We start from the raw sequence: 24,704 nt of genomic DNA on the forward strand, positions 1-24,704 counted from the left end.
TGAGACGTCATCAAGACGGGTGAAGGGCTTTAAATTTAGGCCTATGCTCGGCCCTTACGGCTATTGAGCAGTGAGGGTTCTTTAGTGTGCTACACCTACTGTGACATGGGACATCCGTTTTTAAGGTCATCTCCGAGGACCCAGGACATTCACACTTGATGTCGAGCGTTTGGCAATGGAATTGTCATTACCTGTTTTAATGACTTAGGTCTGTCACGGCCGGGATTCGAACCCCGACCTTCTGTATGTGGGGTGAACGCTCTATCTCTAGACCATCGCGGCAGTTATCTTTCATTGATCTTATTAATGAAATCATAGGTAAAATATCGCCAAGTTGGTGTCAAACTACAATCTGATTAAAATCAGATCTTTGATCCGCTCCGTTATTGTTATGTCGCTACGCAAAGATCTGATCTTTGTGTAGCGACATAACAATAATGATCTGATTTTAATCACATTTTTGTCAAGCAACAAATAATCAGATCATGATTTTTTTTAAAACAAACTATTACGGATGGATTCTTTTAAGAATAGAGAAGTGGGTGTTGCAGTTCTTGTCTTGGGGGTGGGGGGAGGTGTGTCAAGAACTGAAAAGTAGGTCACGGTGGCTTCATTTTGGAATTTTATGGCTGTTCATAATCGAATTGTGTGGGGACGTCTAACTTGTCAAACCTGAACTGCTGAATGATCTCGGAGTTTAGGAACATAAAATGTACATGTAGTAGACAAACCACTACTTCCGGACAGGCAGATCATCTGAATTGTTGTGATGTGTCATGTTACAAAGGGAGGACTCCCCATGCGAAGACCTTATTCCCTTAAAACCTTATTCCAGCATTGTTTCTGAACTGTTTAGCAGATACTCTTGTCATCTAGAAATCAAGTGCTTGCTGAACTTGTATGCAATACCAATGGGTTCAAAATTCTCTGACCATAGTTTCAAGAAATGCATAATTAGTTTCATGAAAGGAGAAGAAAACAAACAGTGATCAATCTCATAACTCCTACAAGCAACACAAAATAGATAGTTGGGCAAACACGGACCCCTGGATATATCAGAGGTGGGATCAGGTGCCTAGGAGGAGTAAACATCCCCTGTTGACTGGTTAAACCTGCCATGGGTCCTATATCTTGATCATGTAAACAGTAGTCAAAATCAGTGTGCCAAGAACTGTCTAACAATCTATATGAAAAACGTCAGACAACATTTGACCCAATGATAGGTTGTATTGGTGAACTAGATCATTATAACGACCATCGATAGAATTTGTGAAATGCTGACATTAAGTGAGACTGTTGAAACCCCTGTAACATCAACTTGTTTGTCAGTTACCTGCCTCGATTTAAAAACTAAGCTTACTGTCTATGAGAAGAATAGGAATATGCTAGTTTGGCAATGTGTATCTTTGCTATTTTTCTGTATAGTTTCCAGCTTTTTATAAATATTTTTAATCCATAGAACTATAAACCCTAGCTATGGTCCTGTCTCAGCTCCGTGGTTCACGTTCTTGTTCTATGTAAAAAGGTCCGAGTGTCAGAGTTTGAACAACTTTGGATCTTATTAAAACGTATAAAACATGAAATGACATCCCATTCCCTTATAATTCCCCAAAGAAGGAGATACCACCATTCATTTAAAAAGGTTTAAATGGTCTTTATCCAAGGATCATTGGTGAAAGGTAAGATAACGAACAGTGATCAATCTCATAACTCCTACAAGCAATACAAAATAGATAGTTGGGCAAACACCGACCCCTGGACACACCAGAGGTGGGATCAGGTGCCCAGGAGGAGTAAGCATCCCCTGTCGAACGGTCACACCCGCCGTGAGCCCTATATCCTGATCAGGTAAACGGAGTTATCCGCAGTCAAAATCAGTGTGCCAAGAACGGCTTAACAATCGGTATGAAACACATCAGACAGCATTTGACCCAATGATAGGTTGTATTGACGAACTAGATCGTTATAACGACCATAGAATTTGCGAAATGCTGACTTCAATCGAGACTGTTGAAACCCCTGTAACATCAACTTGTTTGTCAGTAGCTTACCTTGATTTAAAAACTGACTATACGCAGAACAAGCTCTTGCATATCGAATCAGTTGAGAAATATAAACACCATATGCAAGTGATAATGGAATATTGCTACATAAATATGGGAAGTTGACGATGGAGAAGCTGAAATCATCCCGTTTGTCATACAGTTAGCTGTCAGTTTACCGTTAATATCTACTTTCAATAAATTATCTAAATGTCGAATTGAAGGCCATAGCAAGAGATTTTTTTCTTCTCACGTAGAAGTTTTTGAATAAATTCTGCTTTATAAGAATATAAAAACAGATCAGCTAATGTGAAATACATGTATACAAATGATCTCTCCTGAAACTTGTAATCAGGGCATGTACACGCTGCTCAGTATGAATGCTAATTCTCTACATGCCCCTACAAATGTATGTGATGTGACATTTTAATATCATGGCACATATATTATTAAGACCCACAAAACAAAAGTAATTCTTGTTTGAAAAAATTCACTGAGGCTGTGAATTCACTGATAACGGGACAAGAACCGCGGATGTACCAGTCACTGAGGCTGTGAATTCACTGATAATAGGGCAAGAACCACGGATGTACCCGTCACTGAGGCTGTGAATTCACTGATAACGGGACAAGAACCGCGGATGTACCAGTCACTGAGGCTGTGAATTCACTGATAATAGGACAAGATCCACGGATGTACCAGTCACTGATAACGGGACAAGATCCACGGATGTACCAGTCACTGATAACGGGACAAGATCCACGGATGTACCAGTCACTGATAACGGGACAAGATCCACGGATGTACCAGTCACTGACACTGTGAATTCACTGATAACGGGACAAGATCCACGGATGTACCAGTCACTGATAACGGGACAAGAACCGCGGATGTACCAGTCACTGATAACGGGACAAGATCCACGGATGTACCAGTCACTGACACTGTGAATTCACTGATAACGGGACAAGAACCACGGATGTACCAGTCCCCATATAACGATTGCAATGCATTTCAAAATGAAGCTGAATCATTAAATTAATCACTTTCCTACTGTTTACAAATCCTATTTTAATAAAAGCATGTCTTGTTGTTCCCCAAATGAACTGTTCAAATAAACCCCCCTCCCCCCTTATGGTGAAATCCAAAATTACCCAATGATTGCATTTTCAAATATGAAGTTACAAGCTAGACAGATCTTGGAGGAGATTGAAAATGGCAACTATAAGGATTATTATTAATAAATACACGAAGATTATGATCATTAAAATGCATCTTGCCTCTTTCATCCATTCCAAGTACAATGAACTCTTTCAACCAGTTTGGCAAATAGCCAACAAAAGAAAACTTTTATGGATGAATTAATTATGCATCCATGTCCATGTGGTTCCTTAATTTCCAACTCTTTTCCCTTCAAAATTTCTTTACTAAAGTCAACATGAAACTGTACAAATCTTGAGTTTTATTTAACATTGTACAAAATAAAAACAATGCGATTGGTTGTACAAAATGATGATCAGTCTGTATCTGCCTTCCTGTACCAGAACCGGGCCCGGAAATCCTCACTGCAGGTGATGAAGGAAGGACCTGTGGGGGAGTGGCCTATGTACCGCACCGCCCCATTGTGACCTGTTGTAAACAAATCAGTCGTGTAAGTACTTAACATTGTGACCTGTTGTAAACAAATCAGTCGTGTAAGTACTTAACATTGTGACCTGTTGTAAACAAATCAACCGTGTAATTACTTAACATTGTGACCTGCTGTAAACAAATCAACCGTGTAATTACTTAACATTGTGACCTGTCATAAACAAATCAGTCGTGTAAATAATTATCATTGTGACCTGTTGTAAACAAATCAGTCAACCGTGTAATTACTTAACATTGTGACCTGTCGTAAACAAATCAGTTGTGTAAATAATTAACAATGTGACCTGTTGTAAACAAATCAGTCAACCGTGCAAGTACTTAACATTGTGACCTGTTGTAAACAAATCAGTCAACCGTGTAATTACTTAACATTGGGACCTGTTGTAAACAAATCAGTTGTGTAATTACTTAACATTGTGACCTGATGTAAACAAATCAGTCAACCGTGTAATTACTTAACATTGTGACCTGTTGTAAACAAATCAACCGTGTAATTACTTAACATTGTGACCTGTTGAAAACAAATCAGTCAACTGTGTAATTACTTAACATTGTGACCTGTTGTAAACAAATCAGTTGTGTAAGTACTTAACATTGTGACCTGTTGTAAACAAATCAGTCAACCGTGTAATTACTTAACATTGTGACCTGCTGTAAACAAATCAGTTGTGTAATTACTTAACATTGTGACCTGTTGTAAACAAATCAGTCAACCGTGTAAGTACTAAAAGGGGCAATAGCTGTGAAAATGACGACGTCAACCATTTTTCTCTCAAAATCTCTTAATGGCATAGGATTATATACATGTATATCAATGACAAACAAAAACATTTATTTTGTACAAAAACAAGAGAAACCTAATAAAATCACATATTCACGTGCCTGTTTTGAGGTTAAAAAGTGTTTGAAATAATACTGTTGTTATTACCGAAATATATTACGAAGAGAAATTTTCATTGAATTTAATTTTTGGTGACAAAATTACAGATAATGCCCCTTTGTAACATATTTTAATTTTAATTACACCACTGCCTGACCTGATTAGCCAAGATGATGTTCTACGAAATGATACTGCATGACTTCAATAAAAAATCGCTAAAACGCATCAAAGATGCGTATGGCCGAGTTGCAGTTTGGAAAATTATGCACGCTTGCATTCATGAAGTAAAAATATGCACATATTTAATATAGTTTATAAGTATGAAGCTTTGAATGGCCGCAATAGGTATTTAGTGTAATAATGACCTTGACCTTTGGATTTCAAAAGCAACATGAATCTTGAATGTCATCAGGATTTGAAGTCTGATAAACATGCACCAGCAAGTACACGTACATAAAAGTTCGAGGCAAGCTCAAATCTACAGTATATAGTGAAAAAGAGACTTTGACCTTTTGACCTCAAAATAAATAGGAACCTTCCTCTTTGGATGTGATCAAAACATGCAAGTCTGACAAAAACGCACTAAGCAGTATAAAAGTTAGAGACTGGACAAGCTCAAATCTATGGCATTTAGTGACAAAGAGACCCTGACCTTTGTCCTTTAAGTTATAGGAACCTTTTTTTCTATTGGATGTGATCATGATATGTAAGTTTCACAAAGTGCCCCTAGTAGTATGAAAGTTAGAGACCGGACAAGCTCAAATCTATGACATTTAGTAACAAAGTGACCTTGACCTTTGACCTCAAAATAAATAGGAACCTTCCTCTTTTGGATGTGATCATGATATGTAAGTCTCACAAAGATGCACCAAAAAGTATGAAAGTTAGAGACCAGACAAGCTAATTGTGGATGCCACCCACCCGACTGGACACCCATCCTTCGTCAATTTAAAAGCCGAAGTTTGCTATGCAACTTGGCTAAAAAGCACAATAAACAACATTAGTCATTGCTGCCTCTCGCTCAAAGTTTTGGATACAAATTCAACATAGGCAAATACTTTTGATCTTATGATGAAACTGGATTAAAATGGCACATCTATAAGACAATCCTCTCAATTCAAATGATTTCAGAAGTAATTTGGGTGTTTTAACTCATTTTTGAAAAGAAATATTAAGCAAAATATGCTCAACTGAATTTTAGCATCACTCGACAATTTCAGTTGAAAGAATATGTGATATTGATAAAACATAATTTGATTCAATAATTACCCAAAACATCACACTTTGAAAAGTAAAAAATCAAAAACAAAATCTGTTTGTGAAACACTATGCCCCATATGACAACAAAGAAATGCATCAAGGTCTAGGTCACAAGGTAAAAAACTATGGTATCAAAAGAAAGGTCTTGTCATTCAAAAGTTATGAGCATAGAGTTAAAGATTTGGTTAAGTTTTGAAATTTGGGTCAAACTTGAAGGTCAAGGTCAAATACCATGGTATCAATGAAAGGTTTTGTCATAAAGAATTCATATACAAAATATGAAAGCCCTGCCATAAATAGTTCAGGAGATATTGCTTAGGTTAACTTTCCTTATAAGTAAGTCAAACTTCAAGGTCACAAGGTTATAACTTTGGTACCAAAAAAAGGTCTTGTCTCAAGGAATACTTATAAGAAATATGAGAGCCTTCAAAAGTTATGAGCAAGATGAAAGTTTCAGTCAGATAGACAATAAACAATATCCCCCCCCCCCTTTTCGATTCAGGCGAATAAAAATCCATTTTGAAATTTCATCTTTCCTGGGGCACACTTTCACCTTTATAACATACATTTCTTCATTCATCAATTTAAGACAGACAATTTCAGCTCTAACCTAAGGCCAGTAGTCTCTGTCGTTCAGCATTTCTGGAGTCCCAGCAACACAGAGAAGTGGTGTTTTCATCAGGGAAGAAGACTGGAAAACAGACAAAATCCGTTTACAAATTTCAACAGTGGAAAAAAAAAAACTTGTCAATCTTAGAAATTACAAAATGTTATATTTTGAATCTGCAATGCTTAATCACTTTTCTGATCACTTTTGACTGAGTAACTCTGAGTATTTGGTAACTGTACTAACTGTAGTCCTCTGTGTGGTTGAACACAGCCTGTGACCCCTGGTCCATCTTTCCAGTCATTCCAGCCCCTGTGTACACAATCAGGCACCGGTTAGTTGATAACTCCCACAGCTTGACCAGGGAGTCCTTCCCCGAGGATAGAATGTACTGAAAAATCAAAAGAGAAATGAACACAGAATCATTGAACACACATTTTTTGTACATCACAAAGCAACATAATCACCTGGCAGTAACACTCTCCATTTTGGACAATAATAACGAGTCAAAATTCAACGTCATGTAACCCGTAGGGAAATGGGAACAAGTTTTGTCTGAGTCATACTTGGCAACATGAAATGGTCAGCATTACAGTTTGCTGACTTGGTTTTGGGTAATATTTTTTCACAGGGATAAGAGCACTCCTCAATCTGTATGGTACAGGAACATTGGTATCTGTACAGATTCTTAAGGTCATAGGTCAAAGCGAGTACCATATAAGCAGAATTTTTTCCTAGGATTTAATTTTGACATTATTAGCGAGAGTGCTTTGTCGGATAACCACTGCTGATCTACACATCACATATTAATTACCATCTTCGCTAGCCAAGGGTGACGCTTCACGGAGAAACACCCTCGAGCGTCACCCTTGGCTAGCGAAGATGATTAATTACAAACGACGAAATTTTGGCTAGTTTGCCCACGGGTGATGAGTAGAAGACGAGATCAGCCGTGGGTATTCGACAATGACGAGAGTGACTAAAATTGAATGTTGCTGACAATTTATTCCATATCTTGAGTTATTTTTTCTTCCAACCGTGTACATAATTAAATGGAATCTGAAAATTCATTCATCATATGGTTAACGTTTCATTGCTAATGTGATGATACTTTCTCTCATATTTTTTTCTTGTCACTGTTATGATGTTTGAACCCTTCTGACCTTTGTCACTGTTATGACGTTTGAACCCCTCTGACCTTTGTCACTGTTATGACGTTTGATAACTCTGAACTTTGTCACTGTTATGATGTTTGACCCCTCTGACCTTTGTCACTGTTATGTTTGACCCCTCTGACCTTTGAGTTCCTGGAGAAGGTGACGGAACACACTTCCTCTCCGTCGTGAGCTTTCTTGAATGTGCTGATCACTAGATTACTAACACCGTCCCACACTTTTATATCTCCGTCTACCGAGCCTGTGGCATACAAATTAGCATTGGGACTCCACTTAGCCTGAAATGAAAAGAATATCCAATACTACTACTACTCAATGTGTGACTTTCTAAAGTTAGTTACTCAACTGTAGGGGTTTATCACTATAGATATAAGTACAGGTGACTCTCGATAACTCAAAGCTCAAGGGACCTTGATAAAACTTCGAGAAATCGAGAGATCGAAATTCGGAAATTGAAGGTCCAACCATATGGTTCAGATTTTACATTGACCGGAAATGCTTAACAAGATCATATCGTTTTGACATGTTTTCCTTCATACTTGTCAGGTAGTTAATTTGATATCAAAATAAAAAAACCTTATTTTGTATTAATAAAAAGATTTTAAAGTTTGTGTATTTATTTGTTCTTCAATCATGCTAAGATAGCTGCACAAAACTAAGTTCCCATAAAGCTTTACTATCGCTAACTAAACAGAGCACAATGTTATGTCGCTCTACACAAGAAAAAGTTCTAACAAATGAGTAAAACGATGTTTTAGAGTAACTTTACACAAAGAACAAACTCGATAAATTTAACAGTCTGTAAAGCTCTAAATTAATATCTAAAACTTACGCTCTCGTTGTCAAGTCAAAACAAATTAGAGATTTTAGTCATAGTCAGATTATACATAATTTTAATCATCACAAGACCCCAGTGCAATGTGTAAATTGACCAATTAGCCAATTATATACCAACTCAAGTATGTCACCTCCAAAAAGAAGCAGGGGCGATGATTCACCTACATGTATGTAAACACCTAATACGCCAGTTTCGAGATACGAACTCTTCTGTATAGGAGGTGCATTTAGTGGATCTTTGAATGCCTAAGTGGGACAGAGTGGATATACAGCCAACGAGGAAGACGATGAAATGTATTAAAAGCGGCTTCTCTTTAAATATGTAAATGTGGGAAATACAAAATACTATCGAAAGAAATGTTTTACCGAAGTGGAAACATACAAACAATGTCATATTTGCAAGAAATATCTTGGATATGGTACTTATGAATAGCGAAATAACGTGATAGGATAAGAATTCTATGTATTTAATTACTCTCTAAATACGTATCACTTACTTACTTAGTTTGTGTATCAGTCGAATTCGGGTTTTCAAACAGCGTATGAGAAACTTACTGAGTACATTCACTTACGCTGTGATGAATATCTGTCCCACTCCCGTGTGTAAACAAATTCTTTCGCGCCTTACTATGTACGAGAGTTCTCCAAAGGGAAATAACTCAGACGTATCTCGAAACCGGCGTATTACCACAACCCCACTATCCTAGGCATTCAACAAAATCCAGGTAAGGTCCAAGCGCAAATTATTACACGGTTGGGTAACGGTGGGTATACGCTACCACCACTTCAAGAGATTAAGAGTGAAAAACAATAAAATATGTTTTACGGGACCCAACTTCACTTCGAGAGATTAAACGTTCAAGGGATCGATAGTAAATTTACTTTGGTTATATATAGAGAAAAATATGGACCATGATTTCACTTCTCGAGATAGAAGTTTGAGCCATCGAGAGTCACCTGTACTGTATATGTAGGGGTTTACTTACTGCAGATACAGGTAATGTGTGATGTGTGCTGGGGTTTCTGCCGACAAAACACTGGAAGGTGTTGACATCATACAATCGAACTGCAAAACACAGTCACAAAATTCTGTAACCAGTACTTGGGCGGTTTTTCCAAGAATACAAATATATCTCTACATGCTTAATCTACAGCTTACCTACACACTCAATGGTATTTACCTGTAGAGTGATTTATAACTCATCTGCACACTCAATGGTACATGTATTTACCTGTAGGGTGATTGAGAGCTTACCTATATATTCCAGGGTATGTTTATCTGTAGGGTGATTGATAGCTTACCTATATATTTGAGGATATGTTTACCTGTAGGGTAAATGCATGTTATCAATGCACTTGTTGATATTTTACTTGTGGGGGAAATCTACAACTTGTTATACACTCGAGGATATTTTACCTTTAAGGTGATCAACAGTTTACCTGTACACTCAATTACATTTTACCTGTCAGGTAACCTACACATCATCTATACGCTCAATAATATTTTACCTGCGGGGTGATTTTATGATTACCGTACACCTGATAATATTTTACCTGCGGGATGATTTAATGTTTACTGTACACCTGATAATATTTCACCTGTCAGGAGATTGATTCTGAATCTTTATTTCCGTGAGCCACAGGCTCATTGGATATACATAAATACAATTAATCAGTTCTTTAGTATTTTTAACACTGAGTAGTTTACAGACACCTGCTATTTTACCTGTTGGGTGATTAATGTTTACCATACACCTGGTGATATTTTACCTGTTGGATGATCTACCCCTACTAGAAGGAAGTCTCCTGATGGATGAAATGACAAGCACCTCACTGGGACAGATTCCTGTATACTTTTGTAGGCCTTCTTCACTGAGGGCTTGGAGTATTCAAAGAATCGAACACTGAAGTCTGTGCTGCCTGATGCGAGAATCGAATGTGAGGGATGGAAATCTAAACATGTGACCTCCTGTAAATAGGAAATCGAATGTGAAGGATGGAAATCTAAACATGTGACCTCCTGTAAATAAGAAATCGAATGCGAGGGATGGAAATCTAAACATGTGACCTCCTGTAAATAAGAAATTGAATGCGAGGGATGGAAATCTAAACATGTGACCTCCTGTAAATAAATCAAAAGTGAAGGATGGAAATCTAAACGCGATCTCCTGTAAATAAGAAATCGAATGTGAAGGATGGAAATCTAAACGCAATCTCCTATAAATAAGAAATCGAATGAGAGGGATGGAAATTTAAATGCGATCTCCTGTAAATAAGAAATCGAATGTGAGGGATGGAAATCTAAATATGTGATCTCCTGTAAATAAGAATTCGGATGCGAGGGATGGAAATCTAAACATGTAACCTCCTGTAAATAAATCGAATGTGAAGGATGGAAATCTAAACGCGATCTCCTGTAAATAAGAAATCGAATGCCAAGGATGGAAATATAAACGTGATCTCCTGTTAAGAAGAAATCCGTTCATAAATTGATTCTTTGAACAAAGATCCACATCAAAATAGAGTACCATGGAATTCAAAGGCTACACAAACGTACAGCTTCACTCAGCAGAAATGTTTCTCGTTAGGTTGTTACTTACATCCATGTGGTCGTATAAAGTTCGGATGACAGGGTGATTTTCCATAGCTTGTTGTGGTGTTTCCATGGCAATTATTTCTGCTGGAGTGGCACTTTTTGCCAGCATTCTGTCAACATCTAAAATCTGCAGTGGGCAAAGTGCAATAAATTGTATAACACTTATAAAGTTTCAAGAGGATTTTCATTAGATAAACATTAAAGTAAATTTCAGCATTTTTAAGGAAACACATACCTTGATGGAAGCATCTTCAGATCCCGTAGCGATGAGTTTCCCCGAGGAGTGGAATGCCCCTGCCCGACACGGCCCTTTGTGTGCTGTGACATAGCAGGTCTCATAAAGAGCACCCTCCGGTGAAATGGACTGCACTAAAATCATGGTTAAAATTAAATTGAAGAAAATCATGGACTTTTAAAAAAATTATTTGCACTTTCTTTAATTACAATGTCATGAACCCTACCGTCTGTTTCATACTCCAAGTCAATTCCTGTACCCGGAGCAATATTTTGTTCTCCGATTCTCTTCCTGCCAGAAAGTTCTGAAATGCAATCAGAGAGTGTTATTTATAACGTACAATAAGTACATGCATGTAGTTAACCTCCATCCCACTTCTGTATTGTTACACTTCAACAGAATGTAAACAATGAGCAAATATTTTTTTCTGAGCTCCCAATTGTCTAAATTTAGGGCCATTGAAAGGCCCCATTTCCAATTAAAATAAGCTACTTTTTTCCCAAACAAGTGTTAAATTTTCCCAGTTGTCATTTTCCAAAAATGTACGAAGAGAAATGATAAGTTATGTGATATCTTGAGTTACTACACATTTCAAGTTGTGAAACAGAATTGAATTTTATATAAAGCAAAAGAAACCCTATACATGATAAATTATTTAGTATGCTGATTTTTCTCAATTTTCCTAAAATGTCACTATTTTTCCAAAATTACTAAAAATTTGTGCAAGAATGAGTGCTGTTTTGAAATAAGTTACCTTCCTCAGCATCTAAGCCCAATTTGACGACTTTAAACAATCGATCTGAGGGTGGGCAGGCGGGATGTGCTTTGGCTATGTTAGAAAGTTGAACTGCTAGTTGCTGATGTCCGTCATAAAACAATTGACTATTTAATAAAACAAAAGTAACATTAAATACAGTCAATCACAGTACATAATATACATTTAAATTCAGACTGATCTGTCATTCTAGATTTTGTCGCATCTCATCTTGTATTAAACATATTTTTTTTATTGAGCAATCATATATATGTAAACAAAAACATGACACGAGCCTTGTTTGCATAACAAAAATTGTGAATAAACCTATATAGGCCTAGCTAAATAGATTGTGCTGGACCTGCTGTATACGAACTCTGGAAAAAAAAACTTCATAGGGACGGTTTTACACATTGGTGGTAGTCAATCCGACCCATAGCAAAGCCGTCTCATATTATAAGTCGCCATCAGCGGCACTAGTTGCAGTCGCCACCTCGGTATAAGGGGGGGGGGGGGTCTGTGGTGGATTGCATGGTGTTTGAGGTACCTGATCATTAGTCTGTACATTAATTCTCTGTTTTTAACTTCAGAGTCCCCGTGACTCGCTCCACCAATCATGCTTGCGTCTTATTAATTTAGTTCGAATCAAAACAACGATTTCCGAAGACCCTGAAGACGCGTTGTTTCTTCCGGAAGTTGAAGCATGCTGTTGATTTCACTCGGTACACCTCGTTCGATTTGAGAAAGGGTACGGTAAACGACCGAGAATAGCAGAATGTTTTAACCGGTTAGCCTGGTACCCGAGGCCTTCCGATAAGGCCTCGGGTACCTAGTCAGGTTCCCGAGACCCCTCTGCATTTATTATTATTTATTATTTATAATAAATGCAGAGGGGTCTCGGGAACCTGACTATCGGGTACCAGGCTAGTAAGCCTGGTTGACATCGGAAGGCCTCGGGAATCAGGCTATTAACCGGCACGTCCTGTTGGTTTGTGTTTCAGTCATGTTATTTTGACTCTAGACGATTCAGCAGAGTATATCACCGTATAAATGTTTGTTTTATATCATTAATTAATCTGTTTACTGTTAATTCATATTGTCAAATGACAAATCGCCGTCTTATTCATTTAGACGCTTGCATCATGCTGACGTGTTGGTTGTCAGAACATGATGTAATTTTTCAGAATTTATACTCGAACCACACTCTGTTTTCCACAGTTATGAATCTGAAATTTCACTAATCGCTGTAGAAAACTTGAGAACTATCAGATCGGAATACTTTTTAGATCAGACTTTAACAAGTGGACGATTAACCTGCAGGATTACGAGTGAGATCTACATATAACTAGCTAGTTGAGGTAAGGAGGAAACTTCGGGTTATTATCATCAAAATTTATTTTGAACAATATATGACACCTTATTTGTATGTAACTATGTGTTATGTAATCACTTCTTTCTTTAATTTTTTTGGGCTAAAATGCCACCGATATTAGGCTGTTTCCCCTCACTAAACTTAACTATTTTTTCCAAATTATATATATATGTTTTTCCCAATTTCAAATCTAGGGAAATTAGGCCATTTAAAAATAAAAAGGTTACCGTATATTTCTGACAGAGTAAATACGTTTTTTTTTCTTCAGTTTTATTCTCCAAACCACTGCACATGCAAAAGGTTTTGTAAAGAATATGTAAAAGAATAGAGGCATCCATATAAGCAGATATGCAGCGAAGTATATAGCTTCCAGATGCCATATTGTTTACAATTTATTTTAACGCCATTTTTTATAGGTAGCAGGTCGTTCCGTCCCACAGTCGGTCCGTCCCTAGACGATCCGTCCCTAGACGGTCCGTCCCATGGTCGATTCGGCCCGTCCCATGGTCGATTCGGCCCATTTTGCTTAGTCGATCCGGCCCCTCCAATTTTTTTTTATCAAAGATATAATAAATGAATAATTACTTAAGACAAAGGGACGTTTTTGCATATATATTGCAGTTAGTTATCAAAATTAGATAACTGGCGATGGTGTTTAGTAGATTTATAGCGCAGACTGCCCAGTAGGGCCCCTGCTATTAGATAACTGCCGAAGTTAGACGTGTAAATAAAATTGTTTATTCAGGATTTATAATTTTTGTTTGAAGTGCGATGGTTATGAAAATGTGTGCTCATTAACTATTGTAGAAACATCGTTATTTAAATATGTATAGCAATCAATGTAAATGTGTGTCCCCTGTCCACTGATCATTGTGAAAACACCTGAGTGCAAACAGTTTTATAACTGCATTGTTGTACAACCTTTGATCATTAATTACGAGCTTACAGTAACCTAACTATTCTTTGTATTGAAAATGAAGCCCATTTTATCGAATATTGTGATGTGTATAATGATCTTTGAAAAAGCTGTCAAATATCAAAACAGCATATTATTGTCATCCTACCTGATGACAGAAGATATCAGCGGCACACACACCATGAAGATAAAATACGCAAATGAATTAAACCAATTCAGTACTGTAAATAGCTTGGAAAAAAGTAATTATTTTTTCTGGGCCGGATCGACTAGGGGACGGATCGGTAATGGGACGAATCGACTAAGGGACGGATTGATAATGGGATGGAACGTCTGGAAAGCTTTTTATAGGGTCAGGCTAATAACAGGAAGTGGCCAACAGTATAGGGTTTTACTAAAATTCGAAAAATACAAAACAGGAGAGACATTCTGGAAACTTGATTATTAATATAATACTAATATTTACAAGATTATGGGTACAAATGCTGGTGAATTAATAATTTATTTTCTTTATGAAATTAGACAGTAGATTCTAAGTATTTCTTAGAAAAAGTAAATATTATATATACAAGGTGTGACTTCCAATACATATTTAATGTTAAATAATGATTTATTTTATGATTTTAAATCAGATCTGAAATAAACCTCAAACAAAAAATTTTTTATTTGATTATTTTATGCATCTTTACCATTTTAATTTACTATGAATGATTTTTCCCAATTTGAGGAAAATGTTGCTAATTTTTCCCAATTCAAAAGGAGGGGTGGTTGTTTGAAAAACAAAAAAAATCACTGGTATAAGAACATTATTTGTATGTATTTTCATGCTGCCCCTTGAGGGCCCTTGATTGGAAAATAACAGTGTCATTGTGTTCCATTAAGAAAACAGAAACGGATGCTGCCTCTGAATTTTTATTTTCTTCTCTCTTTTAATGTGTTTTTAAAATGCTGTTTTTCAACACATTCAAACCCAAGAATAATGCTTTTAAAATTTATATTGTATAAAAAGAGTATAAATGTACAACAAAGATAGATCTGTAAATTAAGAGATAGAATTTGATAACTTTTAGGAAACCAGCACTTGTGGCGATGAGACTAATATATTTTAGACTAATGTAGTCTACAAGATTTATTTCTTATTTCAGCAGAACAATGGAGGCAATCAGCATAATTATTTTCTTCATCATTTGCTTCCTTATTTGGTATTTTTGTGGAAGTTCATCCCCAAGCTCCAATTCCTCAGCCTCTTCAACCTCACCAGGATCCTCAAACAACAAACTGTATCCCGATCTCAGTAAAATGAAGTCCCAGAGTACATGGAATAGCAACAGTCTCTTCAGCCTGTTTGGAGGTAGCAGTTATTCAAGTTTTGTCGACAGATTTACCTCGCTGGAAGATGTTACTATGGCAATCAGGAAAGGAGGACTGGAGAGCTGTGGTCTTATATTTGGTAAGTAAAATCTTTTCAGTAAGTTGTGAAGAAACAAAGAAAAAGGTACTGTAAATATACAGACAGGATGGGTCCGTGAAATCATCAGTACCATTAGACAAAGCATTGACATGAATTACAAGTTAAATATGTTAAAGCAGTGAATATCAAATCTTGGTGAAAAGTGATTTCATTTTGAAAAAAAAAAAAATTAAAGCTCAAAGCTATGTTCAGTATTTTGTTCATATTGAAATAAAGTAGTACTTAGTCACACGTTTAAACCAAATTTATTTTAAATTATATTTCGTATGCCGAGTCATGTTATAAATTCTCTGTATGTATTATTAGAAAATGTGTTTACTTTTTTTGGCAAATTCAGTTTATTATGATGTATGTGCATGTAATTGTGTTAAACTACATTCTTGTGTGGAGGTCAGCTAACTTTATGTGCAGTGTAGCTGTATATATGTCTAACTGTATTTGAAATACATGTATGTACAACAGTAGGCATTGTTCATAAACAGTTTGATGGTGTCATCTTGTGACTTAGACACATGTATGTGGATACCAGAACAGAAGTGATGTAACTTACTTCAAATTTAAGATATTGATTGACAAAGCATTTTGTAGGTATGGATTTTACATCAAGTAATATGTACCAGGGAATAAAAACGTTTGGAGGGAAAAGTCTTCACAGTTTAGACCCCAAAGAACCAAATCCTTATCAAAGGGTATGCATGATAGCCAAATAGCACAGATGTGAGTCATTGTGATGCAAACTGTCAAGCCTGAATCTGTAGTAGTGGGTCTGGGAAATGTCAGGGATTCACTGTTCTGAAATCTATAATTATCATTCACTTCTAAGTTCTAAGGGGCGAGATCAAAACTTCAATGTGTGATAAAAAATCTTAATTCATGTAGTTTTCATCAAGACACCCCCCCCCCCTTACCCCAAAACTTAATATGATGAATGTTGACCCTAATCAATTATCATTCAATAACACAACAGTACTGAATAACACTATATACGTTTGCTAATGTTTAATCATGTTCATCAACAAATGTAATTTTAAATATCACTTAGACAAAGCGTTAGCTTTTCAATGAGACAAAAAGCATTTTACTAACAAAGAATAGAAGCTCAGCATTTAAAAAAGTTAACTGGTTCCAAAATTATCTGTGTATTTTAATAAAATCAATGTCAGATGTCCAAAACTTACTGGAATTTTTATCCCCCCCCCCTTTCTCCCTCAAACGATTTGAATTAAGATTTTTATATCTGACATTGATCTTTAAATCTTGCCCCTATGTAGAATTAATTAGATGCCTTAATAGAATACACCTTTTTTGGAAAATCTTTATTTTCTATGTCATTCTTAAAATTTTATTTCGCAAAATGCAGAAACAAACTTTAAGCTATTATGTTCATATCTCCTGAATTTACACCCTCTTAAATATTAAACACTTTGATCAGAGTTTATTTTACACTACACCATGTCTCTGTACATGTACATGTATTTCAATGAATGTGTCAGCTGATTTTCGTTACCAATCATGTTGGACAAATCGAGACAATTTGTGACCTCTGTGTACTTGACAGGGATAGATTATACTGCCAGTAATCAAGTTCAAGGACAGAGAAGTTTTGGGGGACAGCCCCTCCATTCTATAGGAAAGATGTTTCTCAATCCATACCAACAGGTAGTGCTGTTGTACAGCATCCTTCATTTGCCTACATGTTTGTGTTTAGCATTAGTAGTATGCAGGTCTGTCCTATGATTGTAATATATGCACCCATCCTCTGGTGATAACTGATGAAAGGTCCTTTTATTTGCCTGCACGTTTGTAATATATGCACCCATCCTCTGATTATAACTGATGAAAGGCTTAATTATTTTGCTTGATGAAATTTTTGTAGTTTGCATCACATTCCAAGGCTTGCTGGTGTAAAAGTTACTAGAACACTGCTTCTTGTCTTCTTCATTGACATTTCTTAGAAAAAATGTGACATTGATAGAATACACACAGTTGAATTTATCTACTCACCATCCATGAGCCAACTCACGTAGAAAATTCTTAGGTGATGAGTAGAAAGTTCAAAACAACTATGGCTATCTTACAATGTGATAAAAAATGAAGCAATTGATAAATTGTTCTATGCAACACATTTAGGTTCTTTGTATATCTACTAGTAAAATTATGAGCTCTGCAAGTGATACTAAACATTTTATCTAGATTTAGGAATTTCAAAAATTAAAAAGCCCAAACTTAGAAAGTTACTGTACAAAGAGACGACGTTATGGATTGGTTTTCACATTTTTCTCAGGTGCTTTGTATCCTTGGTGAGACACTGGAGTCCTTTGATGATGACGGCAAAATTCCAGCATTTGGATTTGGTGATGCCTCAACGAAGGACCGAGCTGTATTCTCATTCAGGGCAGAGGTAGGCTTTTGTAATGCAGTCCATTAAAAATTGTCATATTGTACATTTGTAATTGGTTTTCATGTTGTCAGTACCATTATGAAGCAATGAACATTTAAGAAGAATTTTGTCAACTGTCTTGAAGTTTATAGTAGAGTGATTTTGAGGTAAGACATGTGCACTGCATTTCAGGCCCCCTACTACATATTGAACATCTGAAGTCATATTTTAAAATGAAAGTTTTGAAATTTTCATTTACAGAGGTGTACAGTAAAACATGTTTACAGTGAACACACTTACAGTGAATTTAAGCTTACAGTGAAGTGATTTTCATTCCCTGTAGTTTTTTATGAACCTAATGGATATAATGAACTACAGTGGAGCCTCGGTAATCCGGACGCCATTAATCCGGACGCTTCACCTTCCGGACGATTTTTCCAGGGAACATAATTTTTATACATTATTTTGCATCATTAATCCGGAAATTCACGTTCCGGATCCGGACGTCACTTTTTACTACGAAACATTATAATGCAATGAAAATTGTACCGTTAATCCGGACGGTAATTCTGTTTAGGGAAGATCTGTGTCGGACGATTTTAGCAAGGCGTAAATTATAAAGAAAACAAGCCAAACTGTCTAATTGAAGCGATTACCTGTACCATGTCAACACCTCCCTCCAATTAGGTGGTGTGTGATGATAAGTCCGTTAGATAGAGATAGCACGTGCCGATCGAGACATTGTATTGCCAATTTTCGCACATAAGATCTTTATTGCGTGTAGTGTTGAATTTTGTAAATAAATCTGTAACATATTATTTCATAGTCTTGATCAATACCCTAATAGTATTGATAAATTAAACATCATGCCGTAATTATATTTTTTTAACTGCTACACATATCAATTGTACTGATTCGTAAATTGATATCGGCTTGTTTTTAATGTTTAGAATGTCACGCATGTAGAATGTACCTGTGTACGATTGATTCTTGTTACGATGTTGTAGAGCTTTATTGCTTTCGATTTTTAAACTCTGGGTAGAAGTGAGAAAATTACCATTTTAAGGAAAATGACAATTAAATTCTGTATGTACCTGTAATGTTAGTTTCACCCGAGATTTGTTCCGTTATTATCGCATCATGAAAATAATAGGTGCGCGTGACTAGATCAAAGCAGTAGTAGGTCTTGATATTACGAGCTTAAATGATTTTGTTCTCCCAATATTGTCTTGGATATTTATAGAATAAGAAATAAAAACTCTGGCAGATTGAATTTTGGTTAAAGAATGTTGTCAACTGACATGATAATCACGAAATTCTTATATCAACTTTGGACGATGAAGATTGTTTTAACAGACCGCCGAACCCGTGAATCGTGACAGATGGAAATTACCGGCCTCTTTAAGAAGTACAAATGTGATGAAATGTTTGAAGTGTAAATGATTATGTTAGTTATTAATGATTTATTTACTTATAGTTACATAAAGTGTTTCATTATTTGTTTTAGTGCATACAGTACACAGTTTTGTATATTTATTTGTAGGGATCATATGTATGTACAATGTAAGCACAGGCAAATACACTGAACACGTACATTAAATAGTGCTTTGAAGTACATGTAAATGTTAACATTATCATAATTTATTTACTAATGCAAATGGATAAATCCAATGATAGAATGTGTTTAATTCACTATGCATCAATAAAGTAGGCACATATCGGTTACTTATGCAAAGCTAGAAAATATGCGATTCAATTATCCGGACGCTTCATTTATCCGGACGATTTTGCTGGGAACCAAAGTGTCCGGATTAACGAGGCTCCACTGTACATCAATAATGAATCAAAATTGTTCATCACCAGCACTTTACTATATCAGCATGTTTTACTGCCCTGGTGGATTTAGTAATGAGATGTAATTTTTGGAAATGTTTGATTTAGTCATGTGACATCATTGCTACATATATAGGTAAGGAAAATTATTCATGAGAACTTTACTTTGTGTCAACATGATCAAAGCAGGCAACCTTGAGAATTTAAGCAAAAAATGGGTTCTCACAAATACTGTGATTGACAGTAAGAAAGTTAATTGAACACAGTCATCATATTTTAGCCAAGTCTTTTTCTTTTCTGTTGAGAATCTCCACATTAGTCTGAGTTGTTGTGATTTCAAGTGCTCACGTGAGCGAAGGAGATGTATGAGAAGTCCCGTGACAAACCTTAAACTAGATGAAACATTTGCTTACTTGTACTTATAGTTTTATTTTTATTTACACAGGGTTATTGCTAGGGTTACTTATTGTTTTATTTTTAATTACACAGGGTTATTGCTAGGGTAACTTACTGTTTTATTTCTATTTACACAGGGTTATTGCTATGGTAACTTACTGTTTTATTTCTATTTACACAGGGTTATTGCTATGGTTTCCATGATGTCCTGGAGATGTACAATCAGATCACACCAAACCTTCGCCTAAGTGGAGGGACAAACTTTGCTCCTCTCATCAACAAAGCCATAGATATAGTTAAACATGAGCGGTCCGTAAGTGAATTGTCGAGCAGTAGTTATACATGTATAATGTGTACTCTGTCAGTCTGATAATAGATTGTTAATGTGTACACCAATCTATCATAAAGAAGTGGAAAGAAAGGCTCTAGAGAATAGACCAGATTTCTCCCTCAGTTATGATAGGATAAATGAATTTGAGAATAATGCTTCATTTGTTCATAGAGTTTATAAAAAAAAAAAAAAAGAAGAAGAAAGAGGAGAAATGAAATCTGAGCACCGTGTGAACTGAGATTACAAAATCTGGTAATAGAAGTCTGCTTTGCTACAATCTTATTAAAATCAGGTCCTCAATCTGTGTCTTTTTATGATATTGTCACTACATAGTGACAATATTTTAAAAAAGGAGCGGATGGAGAACCTGATTTTATTTAGATTGGCTTTGGTACATATATACTCTAAGTATTGTTAATTGATACATCACAAATAACAATGAAGTGTAATAGAATAGTTTTAAATGTACTCTACTGTGAAATGAAATAATAATGTGAATGTTTTTCCCCCAGTATCACATCCTTGTCATTGTTGCTGATGGACAAGTAACAAACGAGAGGGAAACGGTGAATGCGATAGTGGAGGCTTCCAAATGGCCGTTGTCCATAGTGATGGTCGGTGTCGGTGATGGACCATGGGATGTCATGGAGGATTTCGATGACCGTTTACCCAACAGGAAATTTGACAATTTTCAGTTTATTGATTTTCACAAAATAATGACTACATCCAGAAACCCACAAGCAGCATTTGCACTTCATGCATTAATGGAGATCCCTGACCAGTACAAAACAATCAAAGATAAGGGCATGCTGAACTTCTAATGTTCTTGGTGGAGAGAGAGAGAGAGAGAGAGAGAGAGAGAGAGAGAGCATTTGAATGTTGCACTTCCTGCACTAATGGAAATACCCACCAGTATAAAACAATCAAAGATGCTTAACATCTCATGCTTTTGATGGTGGGTGCGAGAGAATGGAGGAGGAGGAGGAGAGAGACGTTATATGGAACTTTAAAGACTGTATGGACAAAATGTGTCAGTGTGCTGTTAGTAGCTTTAGTTTTTATTTAATGACTGAACATTATAATGAGAGTACCTGACATGAAGCTGCATTATGATATGTATAATGTTTGTATATAGTACATGCATTTATTTTTGTACTTTCAACTTTTGTCTCACACTCATGAAATTTATTTCACAGAATTCTAACAAGAAGTCTTTTTTACTGTCTTTTATTCATAATTTGTACATGATGTTTCACAAAAGAATTATATTTTGATAAAACTGTTTTTTATGCATATTTAGTTCTTTTATCATTCATTTAGTTAATTTTAGAAACCCATTGTTGACTTTGTACTGGGAAGGAAATTGTTTGCAGTGGTGTCGTGTGATGATTTATTCCAAAAGTTAGAAATGCACAGTTATATTAGTCAAGTATTGATACCCATTTGATGAATTCACATTTCTGAGGGGAAGAGATTGAAGTGAAACATCTAACCACTCTCCAGGTTTATTTGGTAAGACACACAGTCTTTTAAAGCATTGTGTTTTACAGACCTCTATATAAAGAGTTTTGTATAATGAAAAGAAAAAGAAACGCATATTTCAATATCTACATGCAAGTTGCTACAAGGATATGCATTTCTTTCTCCTTTTAGTGTGTTAACAAAAACCTATATATCGGTATACAAGCAGAAAATGCTTTGTGCAGGTAGCTGAGCAAAAACTCTAATACTGAAGATAAAGTATTCTACTGACCCTAACACTAACAGAATGACAACTATCGATACTACATGATGGGATGACAAGTTCTGATGTCACAGTTTACCTCCACCAGTGGTGCTATTTAGCATCAAAACTGTCATCCATGTGCGGGTGATACAGGCACTGTTTATGAAAGGTTGCATAAAAAATAATAAAATGTCTTCCTTTGGTTTGTTAAACGGGATAACAATTTGCAGGTCAATATTTTCCAACAATGCCACGAAGTAGGTCGCACAGTTCATGAAATATATATATTCACACGCGGACAGACAGCGCTAGCTAGATTGAACTTATCAGTACCGAAAAACATCTCTATATTTCAATCAGTGTATAAATGTTGTCTGGCATGTTTCATACCGATTGTAAGGCCGTTCTTGGCACACTTATTTTGAATACGGATAACTCCGTTTACCTGCTCAAGATGTAGGGCTCACTGCGGGTGTGACCGGTCGACAGGGGATGCTTACTCCTCCTAGACACCTGATCCCACCTCTGGTATATCCAGGGGTCTTGTGTTTGCCCAACTCTTCGTTTGCATTCCTTATAGGAGTTATGAGATTGATCACTGTTCGTTATCTCCTAGGGAAAATTTCTTTCATCAAGCGTTCGACAGGGAAAAATAATTTCGTATCCCTCTACCATGAGACGACGCCTGCCGGTAACACATCAGACGACAACGACATGTGTAGGAAAATTAAGCGACTTTACTCAATCTCCGTTAGCTCTGGGAATCAACCATATACATGTGTGTGTGTATATATATATATATATATATATATATATATATTAAAAGAAATAGAATAAACAGTACACAAAGTTAAAAATTTAACGCAAGCGCTTTCATTTTATAATCCTCAGGCGTTACATTTTAAAATAGTTTTGAAAATTTTAAAATGTAACGCCTGAGGATTATAAAATGAAAGCGCTTGCGTTAAATTTTTAACTTTGTGTACTGTTTATTCTATTTCTTTTAATATTTTATACCGGACACTGTGATTTTTTTTAAAAACACAATTTGGAGATATATATATATATATATATATATATATATATATATATATTCGTAATACATTGATTTGAACATATTTTATTGCATAACTATACAGAGGTATTTGTTACAAGTTTTAGAAACTCGGAAAACCTCTCTCAATCGTTTAATCTTTATGATCAATATAACAGATTGAACTAGAACAGTCAACAATGACCAAGACATGATCTCAAATACGAGTACACGGACAACCATCGTGTTCATAAAGCAAAACAAAGTTCATCTGATAGTCAGAGTTGCAATGTCCAGGTTTTTTTTTTAAATAGCCGTCTTGTCCCCTCTTCTTTGAACACTTATTGTTTATTCCAAGAATAAGCAGATTTCACTTGTCTCGCAGAATAAGCAGATTTCACTTGTCTCACATAATAAGCAAATTTCACTTGTCTCACATAATAAGCAGATTTCACTTGTCTCACATAATAAGCAGATTTCACTTGTCTCACAGAATAAGCAGATTCCACTTGTCTCACAGAATAAGCAGATTTCACTTGTCTCACATAATAAGCAGATTTCACTTGTCTCACAGAATAAGCAGATTTCACTTGTCTCACAGAATAAGCAGATTTCACTTGTTTCACAGAATAAACAGATTTCACTTGTCTCACATAATAAGCAGATTCCACTTGTCTCGCATAATAAGCAGATTTCACTTGTCTCACATAATAAGCAGATTCCACTTGTCTCACAGAATAAGCAGATTCCACTTGTCTCACAGAATAAGCAGATTTCACTTGTCTCACAGAATAAGCAGATTTCACTTGTCTCACATAATAAGCAGATTTCACTTGTCTCGCAGAATTATTCGCAAATACTCGTCACTGTGGAATGAATACATCTATGCTTCGTACATGATTGACATCTGCAGGTCGAGATCTGAGTTTAAATTCGATGCTTCGTACATGATTGACAGCTGCAGGTTGAGATCTGAGTTTAAATTCGATGCTTCGTACATGATTGACAGCTGCAGGTTGAGATCTGAGTTTAAATTCGATGCTTCGTACATGATTGACAGTTGCAGGTTGAGATCTGAGTTTAAATTCGATGCTTCGTACATGATTGACAGCTGCAGGTTGAGATCTGAGTTTAAATTCGATGGTGACGAGTAAGCTACAGCCCCGTCCTTGTTCTCGTTCGGTTTTTGCGGTCTCATCCGAAGGACCGG

General features: G+C 36.0%; 2 protein-coding genes across 15 annotated transcripts; one reads left to right on the forward strand and one right to left on the reverse strand.

Annotated features, from left to right (window-relative positions):
* Nucleotides 1-3,491: 3,491 nt before the first annotated feature.
* LOC125682044 (cleavage stimulation factor subunit 1-like) lies at nucleotides 3,492-12,849 on the reverse strand. 2 transcript variants are annotated; one of them, XM_048922415.2, is made up of 11 exons: nucleotides 12,584-12,849; nucleotides 12,037-12,164; nucleotides 11,509-11,586; nucleotides 11,283-11,416; nucleotides 11,052-11,174; nucleotides 10,222-10,420; nucleotides 9,438-9,517; nucleotides 7,737-7,892; nucleotides 6,686-6,830; nucleotides 6,443-6,523; nucleotides 3,492-3,671 (listed from the first exon to the last, which is right to left on the reverse strand). In XM_048922415.2, exons 1-11 carry the CDS (start codon nucleotides 12,652-12,654, stop codon nucleotides 3,559-3,561), a joined length of 1,308 nt encoding a protein of 435 aa, XP_048778372.2. In that variant the 5' UTR covers nucleotides 12,655-12,849; the 3' UTR covers nucleotides 3,492-3,558. The 2 variants fall into 2 exon arrangements, with proteins under 2 accessions (XP_048778372.2, XP_048778373.2); XM_048922416.2 differs by lacking the exon at nucleotides 11,052-11,174 and having other exon boundaries at nucleotides 12,584-12,833.
* On the forward strand, nucleotides 12,846-22,030 carry LOC125682048 (uncharacterized). 13 transcript variants are annotated; one of them, XM_056157336.1, is made up of 7 exons: nucleotides 12,846-13,088; nucleotides 13,328-13,394; nucleotides 15,470-15,774; nucleotides 17,354-17,454; nucleotides 18,080-18,196; nucleotides 20,586-20,717; nucleotides 21,248-22,030. In XM_056157336.1, the coding sequence occupies exons 3-7, from the start codon at nucleotides 15,477-15,479 to the stop codon at nucleotides 21,554-21,556; spliced, it is 957 nt and encodes a 318-aa protein (XP_056013311.1). In that variant the 5' UTR covers nucleotides 12,846-13,088; nucleotides 13,328-13,394; nucleotides 15,470-15,476; the 3' UTR covers nucleotides 21,557-22,030. The 13 variants fall into 13 exon arrangements, with proteins under 13 accessions (XP_056013311.1, XP_056013310.1, XP_056013320.1 ...); XM_056157335.1 differs by having other exon boundaries at nucleotides 12,905-13,088; nucleotides 13,323-13,394; XM_056157345.1 differs by lacking the exon at nucleotides 17,354-17,454 and adding an exon at nucleotides 16,384-16,484 and having other exon boundaries at nucleotides 12,929-13,088; nucleotides 13,323-13,394; nucleotides 15,473-15,774.
* Nucleotides 22,031-24,704: the final 2,674 nt, after the last annotated feature.

The sequence above is a fragment of the Ostrea edulis genome, chromosome 2, assembly GCF_947568905.1.
Source record: "Ostrea edulis chromosome 2, xbOstEdul1.1, whole genome shotgun sequence".
NCBI lineage: Eukaryota > Metazoa > Mollusca > Bivalvia > Ostreida > Ostreidae > Ostrea > Ostrea edulis.